The sequence below is a fragment of the Typopeltis vanoorti genome, chromosome 4 (assembly GCF_054136105.1).
Source record: "Typopeltis vanoorti isolate ZY-2024b chromosome 4, IOZ_Tvanoo_1.0, whole genome shotgun sequence".
NCBI classification, from domain to species: Eukaryota; Metazoa; Arthropoda; class Arachnida; order Uropygi; family Thelyphonidae; genus Typopeltis; species Typopeltis vanoorti.
This window is the reverse complement of record NC_143552.1, coordinates 164,983,359-164,997,159: the sequence shown is the minus strand read 5'-3', so window position 1 is coordinate 164,997,159 and position 13,801 is coordinate 164,983,359. Positions and strand designations below refer to the sequence as shown.

At 33.6% G+C, this 13,801-nt stretch overlaps 1 protein-coding gene across 1 annotated transcript in view; it reads right to left on the bottom strand.

Annotated features, from left to right (window-relative positions):
• The window catches only part of rudhira (breast carcinoma-amplified sequence 3 protein rudhira), a 532,797-nt gene that overhangs the window by 477,559 nt on the left and 41,437 nt on the right, over nt 1-13,801 (bottom strand). The window contains exon 4 of the mRNA XM_090391579.1: nt 1,667-1,767. Coding sequence (XP_090247705.1) covers nt 1,667-1,767 — 101 coding nt within the window. The remainder of the gene's footprint in view (nt 1-1,666; nt 1,768-13,801) is intronic.

Genomic DNA, 13,801 nt, shown 5'->3' with positions numbered 1-13,801 from the left:
TTTTTTGTTTAAACTATTAGCATAATTTTTTCCAGTCAAATTTGATTTTTTCCCCCTCTAAAGTATTATAATGAATTACTCTTTTAAGTGAGCCCTTGCATACTGCATGTTTTTCTTTTAATTATTTTATATTGACTTCAATAAATTATTTTAATTTTAGTATTTGTGAGTGTGAAAATCAAATTCTCTTAATTATCAAAGATGTAAAAATTTTTGAAATAACAAAAAAAAAAAGATTACCATTAGAAATACATATATATAAAATCAAATTTCTGTGCTTCATCTTCTCTATAGAAATTTATAAGCACTTGCAATTAATAAGATAACTAGTGCAACTAAGACAGACAGATTATAATTTATATTCAAATTTATAATGGTGCAGTCTAAACAAATGTTTTATGAAAAACCACACTATTTCCTTACAAACAACTGCGAATCAGGTTACATAGTGAATGAGTATTTGGGCAGGTATTGTGGCATTTATGATGAAACTCGTAATGAGCCTTAACTTAATAAAATGTAATAAAAACATCACAATATAAAAAACTATTCTTATTGAGCAGTAAAGATAAGAATATCATTAATTCTATCTTTAAACATCATATAATTAAAATTTTATTTTTTACATCATATAATTAAATGTCCATATGATGCATAACTGGTAATGCAGCATTTTGTAAGAAAGACCTAGAAGCTCTAGACCTAGAAGCTCAAAGAAAGCAAGCTTTCTTTAAGCTTCTAGGTCTAAAGCATAAGCAAAAAAGCGAGCTTCTAGGTCTAAAGCATGAAAGTATTCCAAATCATTTAGAAGAATTAGACTTAAGTGGAAAAGACAAACTAAAAATTTTGGAAGTTTTTTTTCCCACTTGGTCAAACTATAATAAATTTAGTTTAATACTTTATCCAAGTGTAAGCAAACAAAGTTTGCGCCTGAAGTATCTTCAGGACTGAGGCAACTCGTGGACCAAACTCATCACTCCTTGTTTCAGTGTCTCCCATAATGTAAAGCACATCTCCTTGCAGACATGTATAATGCTATGCATTAAGGGAAGGGCCACTACCCAGACCGGTTTCAACCTTTATTGAGGTCTCATTAGTGGGAGCCAAACCCAGAAGTGGTGATACTAAGGCAGAAGCAATGGAGAAGTCATATTTACCTATACGAGTGCTTCTGCCTTAGTATCACCACTTCTGGGTCTGACTCCCACTGACGAGACCTCAATAAAGGTCGAAACCGGTCTGGATAGTGGCCCTTCCCTTAATGCATAGCATTATACATGTCTGCAAGGAGATGTGCTTTGCATTATGGGGAATACTGAGACAAGGAGTGATGAGAGCTTGGTCCACCTTTACCACAAGTTGCCTCAGTCCTGAAGATACTTCAGGCACAAACATTGTTTGCTTACACTTGGATAAAGGATTAAACTAAATTTATTACAAACTAAAAATATGTTTCATTCTAAAAACTCATTTCAATATTATCCAGATTTGAAATTAAGCTACTGTGAATGTTACATTTTTAACATGTAAAAATAAGATTCAGAATTTCTTGATCTTTCATGAGGTTTTAGCAACTTGCTTTTTTTTTTTAATACTTGAGTACATTAAAAGAAAATATATATATTTTAGAAAATCCAGAACTATATAACCAAAAACCACTTCTTACCAAAACACACCATATTTGAACACCACTGATATATCCTAAGATGAGTAGTAAGGGTGGATTGTTGCCATTGTGTTGACTTTCATCCGAAAGAATGCTAAAATCTTAAATAAAAGAAATACTGTGGGAATAGATTCAGTACAACAGATATCATGTATGTGTGTATATATAAATATGTATAATAATAATAATCATGACACCTAAAAGTAATAAGTGTGTGTGTGACAAGAGAGGGGGGGGAGAATGTTGTTTGGAATGAAAGTCAAAGCAACCAAGATTATGAGGATAGTATGCATCTGTCAGCTGGCACGTGTCTTTATTGCCAATTTCCTTGTTTTGAGGAATAAAAACGATGACTTTCTTATCAAAAAGTCATTGCTTTTAATTCACTAATTTGATTCATTTATCATTATTATGATAAGTAAAACCTTACTGGATGAATTATACTGATATCCAAAGCTTAATTAAATGCATATTTATGCAATTTTTTCCTATAAAATGAATAAAATATTTATTATTTTAAAAAAAAGTCACTTAATAAAGCTTTGAATCAATCTAAATTTATTATTGCTGCAGTTATCTTTTTTATACTAATAACCATAAACAATTTCATCAAGAAACAGCAACAAATCCCAAAGTACATGCCTACACACATATTTGGCATGTACTTTTGGCATGTATTAGCCACCTAGTATTTGGCCACTTACTAATCAGTCACAAAAATGTGAACTTGCAAAGCTGACCAGTTTTTAGTGCAAATTAAATACTAAGCTGCTGTTAGGAGTTCTAGATAGAAACTATGTGAAATTTGGAAACACCTACTTAACTTATAAAAGGTCTGATATGCAAACTTCATAAGGAAAATGGTACTCCACTGCTGCAACAGTTCTTCAAAACATATGTAACATTTGGAGACAAAAAAAAAAGTTTTTTTTGTAATAAATAAATAAATAAATACACACACACACTATCTGATCAAAAGCATCCGGACATCCCTCTGTAATTATAAACTGACATCTAGATGTCACTATGACCTCACCAGTATAAAAGGAGGCACTGAGCTGTGTGTTGTTCAGTGATAAGAAGTACGAGCAGAATGGGTAGGTTAAGGGAGCTCGGTGACTTCAAACATGGACTAGTTATTGATGCCCACATCAGTAAGAAATCTGTCATAGACATTTTAACCCTCCTCGAGTTGCCCAAGTCAACAGTTGGTGACATGATTGTGAAGTGGGAACGTGAAGGCACAACCACAACAAAGCCACAGTCGGGTAGGCCGCGTTTAATGACAGACAGGGACCATTGAGCGTTGAAGAAGGTGGTTCGTAGAAATCACCAGACATCTAGTGAAACAATCACCTGGGAATTCCACAGTGCTACTAACCATCCAGCCAGCACCATGACTGTGAGTCGAGAGTTAAGAGGAATGGGGATTCCATGGTCGAGCAGCTGCCCATAAACCAAACATTTCTCCTGTGAACACTAAGCACCACCTGCAATGATGTAAAGAGCAACACCACTGGACAGTGGACAACTGGAAACGTGTGATTTGGAGTGATGAATCATGCTTTACTATGTGAAAGGCCGATGGGAGGATCTGGGTATGGCGAATGCCTGGAGAACGATTCCTGCAAGCATGTGTAGTGCCAACAGTGAATTTGGAGGAGGTGCCATTACAGTGTGGGGATGTTTTTCATGGAATGGACTTGGCTCTCTTGTAACACTATACAGAAATCTAAATGCAGAAGGGTACAAGGACATTTTGACTCGTTGTCAAAATGTCCTTGTACTCTTACAAGGACATTTAGACAATAGTCACTACCGAACTGATCTTCTACAATGGTAGAAGATCAGTTTGGTAGTGACTATTGTCTGTATCAGCGTGACAATGCTGTCATAAAGCAAGGTCCGTGAGGGAATCGTTTGTGGACAATAACATTCCAGAAATGGACTGGCCAGCCCAGAGCCCTGACCTGAATCCCATAGAACATCTTTGGGATACTGGCACACTTCCTTTCAGAGATATATAGATTGCTATGCATTATGGAAAGAGTCACTGCACAGACCAAATTCAACCTTTATTGAAACATAAGACTCCTGCAGAAATTTAACCTCAGTATTTTTCCGAGTCTAGTTCACAATAACCAGACCTCAATAAAAGTCAAAATCAGTCTGGGTAGTAATCCCTTCCTATAATGAATAGCAATACAAACATCTGAAAAAAAGTGCGCTATGCATTAAGGGATAGTGAGGCAATTGATGTGAATTCAACAGCCTCTATATACAAGCAGCCTAGTCACGAAAATACTTCACATGAACTTTGTGTGCTTATGCTGGGGTAAAGAATTAAAGCATCATCATGAAATTCTTGATATGCATCCTTAAGGGATGTTCAGGATACTATAACAATATCACATGAAAAGTTTACATTACTAATTTCCTAATGGACAATTTTCCTCCAAAGTGGTCTGTTATCCATCTGGACTCAAATATTGTCAGATCTATTTCTGACATCAAGGATTAGGATTAAAACAAGAATACAATTTCTTGTCTAGCATAAGTTACTTTGTAACCAAGCAGGAATACCTTCTATATGATAAAGCTAAGATAGAATTGTATTATGCTATTAAATGCATATGTCCTCCAGCCGATTTGCCTGATTTTCAGAGTGAAAAACCTGTTTCCAGGAGGAAAAATCCTCCTTCCTTTTTATAATGCATATAACTCAAGTTGAAAGGCTTTATAATGGTTCTTCCTGTTCTAGACCAGACTTGAATCCTAGTATATCCATCTGAAGACCAATACCATAATATCCTTATGACAGCAGTACAGAGGCATTCCTCACCAATTGCCTGATATATATACCCTCGAGAGAGAGATGGAGATACAAGATATTCTGATAGTGAAGGTGTAAACGTTTCATGTAGTACTAACTTCCCATCCACAGTTTTTCTCCAAATTACTCTATTATCTGTCTAGACTCCAATATTGGCTAAATCTTACATTTCTGTCTTCTACTGTTCCTGTCTTTTTCTGTATCAATCCACCATACCTTGGTCTTCCTCTGGGTCTTTTTTTACTGAAATTTTGGCAAATAACACCTGTTTTGCTAACCTTTTCCTCTCCCATTCTATTTCAGTGGCCATACCACTGAGGGTTAGCTCTGCTCTCACACTCCTGAATCACAACATTAAGATATTTCCCTAATATCCTCTTTTTTAATATGAATTTGCCACTGATGCCATCTGTTCCCTCCTCTAATCTTTCTCAGAACTCTCATATTTCTGGTCTCCAGTTTTTGATCAAATGTTGATTCCTAACATAGCTCTCAGCTCATAAGTTAAAATTGGTCTGTATAATGTCTCTTATAAATTAGTGTTCTGAATGATTTCTCTCATATTCCATTTAAATTTTTCAGTTGACTCCTTACCATACAAGCTTTATTAGCAATATATATAACATCATCTGCATAAAGTATGTATAGACCCAATCTATATAGACCCGATAGTATGTATAGATACGATCATGTACAGAGATGGCCTTTTGCCTAAAATTAATAATAGAGAAAAGAAGAGAATACAATTTAGAAACACATATTGCATTTATTGACTTTGAAAAGCATTTGACAAAGTTAAAAGAAACATATTATTTAACATATTAAAAGAAAGACAAATACCAAATAATATCCTAAAAGCTATCACAAGTATATATGAAAATAATCAAATACAAATAAGATTAAATCACTATTGTATACCAGAGAGATAAACCAAGGGGTTCGACAGGGATGTCCCCTCTCAGCAACTCTTTTTAATATCAACTTAAATGAAATAATAATAAAATAGAGTAAAAATTTACATCAAGGAATTAAACTTTCACCTACAGTAAACTTAAACACTCTCCTCTTTGCCGACGACCAAATAATAATTACAAATTCTGAAGATAACTTACAGAAAGCTATTTTAAATCTAAATGAGATATCCAAAGATTATGGTATGATAATATCAATGGAAAAATCAAAAACTATGGCCTTTAAAGGACAAGATCCAGCATGAACTAAAATAGTAATAGATAACAAGATCTTAGAACAGGTGAATTCATTTAACTACCTAGGATGTATGATCACATATGAAAATGAAAAAGATATAAACGTAAAAATTGCAAAATATTTAAAAATAACAGGTGTAATTAACTCTATATTTAAAACAAACCAGACTAAAAGTATACAATACATTAGCCCTATCAGTCTTAATGTATGGAAGCGAAATCTGGACAATAAAACAAAAAGACAAACAAAGATTAACAACAGCAGAAATTAAGTTTATGAGAAAAACTGCAAAGTATACCCTATTTGATCACAAAAGAAACGAAGAAATTATGAAAAAATGAAACCAAGAACCAGTAATAGAAAATATTAAAAAATATAAACATAAATGGATGGAACATGTTCAAAGAATGAAAACAGAAAGATTACCAAAACAAGCCTTAAAGTACAAGCCATTAGGAAAAAGAAAACCAGGACTTCCTCTTAAACGATTCAACGATGACTTCTAAGGCCGGAACAGGCCATGCTAGGCCTAAATCCTTGATACGCATGATGATGATGATGATGATCTGCATAAAGTAAAGAACTCAGATCAACACGTGACCAATTTTGATATCAGGTTTTAATTCCACATTCCTTCATAATATGATCCATATAGATGACAGATAATAATGGAGGTAATGTACATTTTCTCACTTCTAATCTAGTTTCAAACTTTTTCCAGTACCTCCTTCAATTCTAAGTGCTGATTTGCAACTCAAATATAGATTATGTATTGCATAATATCATGTACCATTCAAACCATAACTGTAGTGTTTTGAGTAGATATTCTCTTGGTACTGATCATGTGCCTTTTCTAGATCTACAAAGCCATACAGATATCCTTCTTATATTCCCAAGATTTCCTAACTATTTGTGTTAAAGCGAAAATCTGATCCTGACAACCTCCCTTAGGCGTGAAAACTCAGCTTGCTCATCTCCAAGTTGCCCTTCTGCAATTTTTCTTAGCCTCTTCTCAAGTATGTGTTCACAAGTCTTACTTGAAATGCTCAATAAAGAAATTCCTCCAATTCTCGCATTCAGTTTTATTATTTTATATATATATATATATATATATATATATATAGATGAGTACTATGATAACTCTACTCCAATCATCTGGAATTCAGCCCGCTGACTAGGCCTTCTGAATTATTCACTAGCCACTATAAAACTTTTATACCTCTATGTTTGAGCATTTCTGGCCAAATATCTACTCTAGTTGGCTTTCCACACTTCATGTTTTTGATGGCTTTTTTTTTCCTACCTCATGCAATGATATGTACTCCTTATTGCATTTCTCTTGAATGCATTCTACTACCATGATTAACAGTTCATCTCTTTTAGCAATCTTTCAAAGTAATTGCTCCAAACATCTAGAATATCTTAATCTTCAATTTTTCATGCCACCTTTATCAACTTTGATTCCTTTTACAGAACTATTTCCTCTATTTCTAAACTTTTTCAATAAACTGTAGAATATTTGCTACCTTTCTGATAGTTATTTTCTATGATCTTACCAAAGTCTTCTCATTACTTTGGTATAGGTACTTTTACACATTTTGTTTCTTGCATTTTTCTCTGTATTCTCTCAGAATATATGCTGACTTTTTCAGAATATATGCTGACAGCAGAAACTTTTGACATGCTTTCTTCTTTTCCTTAATTGCCTGTTTAACTTCCAAAGTCCATCATGGAGTTCTGATTTTTTTTTTTTTTTTTTTATCCTCTGAGATCACTTCATTACATTCTTCCCTGAATAAATCAATGTATTCTTCAGAGTCTGCCACTGAATGTCGAAGGTTTATTTTATTTTTTAAATGCTTTTCATTTTTCCTTGATTAATGTTTATTTTAATCTACAAGTTCACCTCTGAAAGTACTCAAATTATTCTTTTTAAACACATTTTTAAATACAATATTTAATTTTATGCTATCCAAAATTAAATCGTGACTGCTTCCTATTACAAATCCTCTGAAAACTCTTGTGTCTTGAACCAGTATGAAGATATCACTGTCAACAATAACATAGTCAATGAGAATTTTCTTATTTCTCATGTCTTCTCTTCATGTGAATATGTGCACATTTTTATCTTGGAAAATGGTGTTAGCAATAACTAGTCTACATCCTGAAGAGAAATCCAGCAGATATGTTAGAAAATAATCAAAGAGTTGTAATGGAGAGGAAGTATCTGAAAGGAGAAGAGTGTCAAATAGATTACCCAAGTTCATTGCTTGGTTCGCTAATATTTCAACCTACACATAAATAGTATTTAAATGGAGACAGGAGAGATATTCAAATAGATGTTGATGATACATTCTAAAGAGAGTCCAGAAATGTGATTCATGTGGTGGCCTTAAGGCACAATGAACTGACTATGTGAACAGACATGTCCACACAGTCATTCAGTATGGACATGTTTGTTCACATAGGTTAGTTACTTGTATCATCATCATCAAATTCCTGATATATACCCTCCAGGGATGTACAGGATATGATAGTACTACATGCAAAATTTACATTATTACTAACTTCCTATCTACAATTTTCCTCGAAATCAATCTGTTACCTGTCAAGACTCCAATATTGTCAGATCTTATATTTCTATCTTCTAAGGGACTTTTTACCATATCAGTACACCTATATCAGTGTTGTTCAACCTTTTTTACTATGCGAGCTACTTTTCTATAAAATGTTATTCGGCGATCTACTCTCTTATATAGATCACGTTCCCCCAACCTGATATCTGATTACACACAAATAAACAACTAAAAATAAACAACCAAAAAAATACACAACTAAAACTTTATTTGTGTATTTAAAAATTTATTTATCACTTTTAATTATTTTAATACAACAAATATTTTAATACAAAAAAAAAAATATATATATATATATTGGAATAAAATATTTATTTCTCTATTTGGAAAACCAAAGTTAGAAAAAACAACCGACTGATTACAAACTCACAAGTTACAGGAAATGCTGGTTGATTAAAAAAAAAAGTTAATGTGAAATTTGGCATTGTTTGGACCTCACAATATTTTCATAGTCAGGTTGATATGAAGAAGTGGCCAATCGCAGACAATCATCCAAATGATCATTTGTAATTTGATTTCTTAATCAATTTCTTATGAAGGTCATAAAAAGAGATTTAATTTGAAAAACGGATTCTGACAAGTATTTCGATCCGAAACACAACAGAATTTTTCACGCAATATCAGTTAATATTGGGAATTTTTCATGTGCATACTTCCAAATAACTTCATTGTTTATTGATTTTAAATGTAAACTATTCTGAATGTTTATTATCTCAAGTTCTACTTCAGCTATTGGTTCATATCAAACAGCCCACTAATTTTATTTGAAATTTCTGTGATGCTCAAGTTTTCTTGAAATGGATTAGTGATAAAAGATACAATCATTTCAGTTTTATTAAAATCTTTAAATCTTGAATTTATTTCTTCCTCAACTAATTCTATTTCACGAATAAATTCTTTTAAATCATAGCGAAGCATTTCTTGATTTTGTTCAAAAAATTTTAATAAATATGGGAGATGCCTAAATTCGCAGTCATTTATATTTTTCTTTAATAAAAGTAAGTATTGTTGGAAAGTTTTTATTGAACTTAACACGTCAATTAAATTTTTATCTCTACCTTGTAACTAAATTTAAATTGCTTAATTTCGTACAGAAATCTACTAAAAATGATAAGTGTAACAACCATCTTTTATCACTCAATTGTGGATAAATATCTCCTTTTTCATCAAGAAAAAATTTTATATCGTTAATTAATACAAGAAATCTTTCTAAGAATTGACTTCTACTGAGCCAGCGAACATTATTGTACAACAGAAGTTCCCTATCATCATCTGCCTGTAATTTAAATAACCGCAGTTGAACAGAATTTACAATTTTAAATGTAATATCCAAAACATCTTTTGTGTTTAATCTTTTACTACACAGTACTTGTTGTTGAATAATATAGTGGTACATTAAAAAATCTGGATATTTGTCATCGTTTTTACATAATGAAATGAAGCCTGATTTATTACCTATCATTGCAGGAGCAGCATCAGTAGTAATAGACACAAGTTCAAAAAGCAGTTTGTGAAACAACACAAAAAGAGTTTGTGTTGTTTCACAAATTCATCAAATGCCGAAAAAATGTCTTCTCCCCTAGTCCTCAATAATGGTATAATTTTCAAAAGTTTTTCTTTACTTGAATAATCTTGAAATACCATGAGAATAAATACCATTAACTGAGCAATATCAGCGAAGTCGTTTGATTCATCAAATTGTCATGAAAACGCAACACACTGGTGAATGTCTGACATTAACCTGGCCTGGAAACTTTGCTCTGGCAATTGGAACTCTTCCTTTGGGCAATTTGAAATCTTGTCTGCAGCCTAGAAGTAGTCTCTCTCTAGCGACATCTTGAACAGAGAAACTCCTTTCTGGAAGCGGGAAACTCCTCTCTCAAGCAAAGTGGATCTGGAGACAGTCTCTGTGATGGCGACTCTGGAACCGGGACCTCCTCTCTGACAGCAATTCTGGAACTGGGACCCCTTGACTGCTTGCTTCAGTCGCTTTATATTAGGCCTCCTCTGAGACCGCGAATGAAGTTTGGCAACCCCCAAAGAATCGGAAAGTTGTCTGAACTCTTTCTGACTGACTTCGAAGATGTTTGTTTACCTTAGAGCCTGCAAGCCTTTCTCATACATACAAGTTTCAATAACAATCTTTCTAATGCCGCCAAGTACAGCTTCGGCGACAAAAATATTGCCTTTTTAATACTCTAACATATTCTTATTAAAGCAGTATATACAGTTAGCTTCAAAAGAGTTATTTACAAAAACATCTAATACAAACTATACCAAGACAAACAAAGTTTATTTTTTTACAATATTCACATGGGACTTAACCTAAGTAAAAAAAATCAATGTAATGTGCTTTGGAATATTTAATATTTAAGCTACAATCGAGTTTTTACACTTTGCTCATAATCGTATTCACTCGGCTCGCTGTGTAACTTCCACTGATCCAAATTAATTCATTTACCTGGACTTATAAGAAAATTACAATTTTGACAATGATTGACAATTTTAAAGAAAAATAAATAAACAATAGCAATACACTTAAAGCGAATTAAAAATAATACAAAATAATGATAAATAAAATATTATGTTTTCAGTTTTAATTAAATTTGTAAGTAAGGAGGAATACACAAGAGATCGACCAAAAATCGCTCCGCGATTGATGGGTTGAACACCCCTGACCTATATCTTGGTCTTCCTCTGGGTCCTTTCCTGCCAACCTGGCAGAAAACACTTGTTTTGTTAATCTTTCCTCTCCCATTCTGTTCAAGTGACCATACCACCTGAGATTAGCTCTGCTAACACTTGTTACTTGTATATAGAGGCAAATTACTTCACATTAATTGCCTTAGTATCCCATAATGCAAAGCACAATCCTTTCAGGTATGTATATTGCTATGCATTATGGGAAGTGACACTGCCCAGACCAGTTGTGACCTTTATTGAGGTTAAGGTGTGGGGTAACTCTATCCAAAAACTGAGTGATCTACAATATCACTCTAAATCTCACTGCATTACCCAAAGGATCACTTCTAAACTCATCGTTCTCTCATTGGTGGCTCTACAAAGTGACAGACAAAAACCTGCTACCAAGCAGAACTACTCTACTCTGCCAAGTAGAGTAGAGTAGTTCTGCAGAATCAAGCCCAAAGATAAACATTAAAATGTCATCAGTGGGAGCTAGAACCAGAAAGGATACCAAGCTTGAAGTAATGCAGTATTAATAATTATATAAAAGATTAACAATTATATTCTTGTTAATCTTTTATCGAAGTGTAAGCAAAGTGCATGTGAAGTATCTTCACAATCAGACCACTTGTTTATAGATGCAAATGACTTCGCATTGCCTTAGTGCATAATAGTCCCATAATTCAAAGCACACATGCTTTTTGGTGTGTAAAAGGATAATACATTATTAAAATACTCTGGATTAGAGCTAGTTGTTGAAAAGTCAAAATTGGTCTGGGTAGCAACCCCTTCCCATAATGCATAGCACTATACACACCAAAAAGCATGTGTGCCTTTAATTATGGGACTATTATGCACTAAGGCAATGTGAAGTAATTTGCATCTATAAACAAGTGGTCTAATTGTGAAGATACTTCACATGCACTTTGCTTACACTTCGATAAAAGATTAACAAGAATATAATTTCTTGGCATTTTTAATTTAATTTATAACCAAGTGAAAGAAAACTTTAAACAACTAGTTCTAGCCCAGAATATTTTAATAATGTGTTATACCTTTTCAGTACCTTGTATATCGGAAATATGTGACTTTTGCATTACTTCAACCTTGCTATCTCTTCTTGGTTTTGTCCCACTGATGAGACTCTAATAAAGGTCAAAACTTGTCTGGATAGTGGCTCTTCCCATAATGCATATCATTAACACACCCAAAAAAAAGATGTATACTTTGCATTATGAGATGCTAAGGCAATTAATGTGGAGTCATTTGCCTCTATGTACAAGTAGACAAGTTGTGGAGATACTTCAAGTACAAACTTTGTTTGCTTACATCCCTGTATTTCTTGTCATTTTTAATGTAATTTATAACCAAGTGAAAAAACTTTCAAACCCTATATTTACTTGTGGGTTTTTCAACATCCCAGTAATTCTTTGAGCTATTTTGCCAACTTTTTAAATATGCCCTCTGAACTTCAACTCTGTCCAACATTACACTCCCAAGTTCCTAGACTCAATTTCCTGTCATACAATACCATTAAAGTGATGCACAGTATGTGAGGATTTTCAACCCAAAGTGCATAGCCTTATGTTTGGCCACATTAAATTGACAACCATTATCCTTCATCTACAATGCAAATTGAAATCATCCTACAGGATACTGACATCACCTTTATTAACTATTGTCATCCCCAGTTTTGCATCAACAGCAAATAACTGAATATTTTGCCCTTAACTCATTTCCTATATCATTAATATACAAATTAAACAGTAGCAGTTCTAGTATACAGCCTCGAGTCTTACTTGGTGAATATCAGAAGGTATACTGTAAATGCAGAGAAGATAACAATATGGAAGATTGCTGCTATAGCAAATAGGACCCTGACAAGTAGGAGAAAGAGCTGATAGTGTATAAAGATCCAATTAGACTATACTTAGACTACTAGTTTGGGTGACTGGATTTCAGAGAAATGAAATTAGTTTAGAGAGTGAGTTAAAAAGGTAATTGTAAGGATGTGGAATGAGGGAACTGTAATTAGTATGAAACAAATGATATAAATTACTGAGAGCAGTTTTCCGAAGACAGTTTAGGAATTTTTCAAATGGCAAGAACAAAGAGGAGATCACCCATGAAAACAGCATAAATATGTGGTGAGTAAGGACATGTGCAGAAACCTACTCCACATGGAGTAGGTTTCTGAAAGAATAAACTTTTGTGAGCAAATCATTGGAAAGTGTTCTCAATAAGTGATGAATGCATGACCTGTTATTGTTTAAGGTGTGGTGACAGGAATCACATATTTCAGGATGACCACCTGTGCAATGAGTCTTGAAGGCAGTCAATCTACTATTGAAACAATTACTTCTATTAATCTTCTTCTTCAGCTTCATTCCCACTCAAGTAGGGTAGATGCACCAATCAGCCATTTTTTCCTCTAGTCTGAGATCTTGAAGGATCCCCTCTCAAGCTGTCCAGCCATTGTTGTTTAGGTCTTCCCTTACTGTTTTTTGCCTGGTGGCTTTATCTCCAGCACTCTTCTTCCCACATAGCTTTTATCTTGTTGCATAACATGACCAAACTACATCAGCCTTGATTCCCTAATCTTTCCAAATACTTGGGTTACCTTCATTGTTCCCCTGATCAACGAGTTTTTGATCTTGTCCAATCTTGTTACACCACTTACAAGTCTCAGCATTCTCATTTCAGCAATGCTGCATCCATTCTCTTCTCCCATCTCTTAGTTATCTGCCAGGTCTCACTACTATACATCAGTGT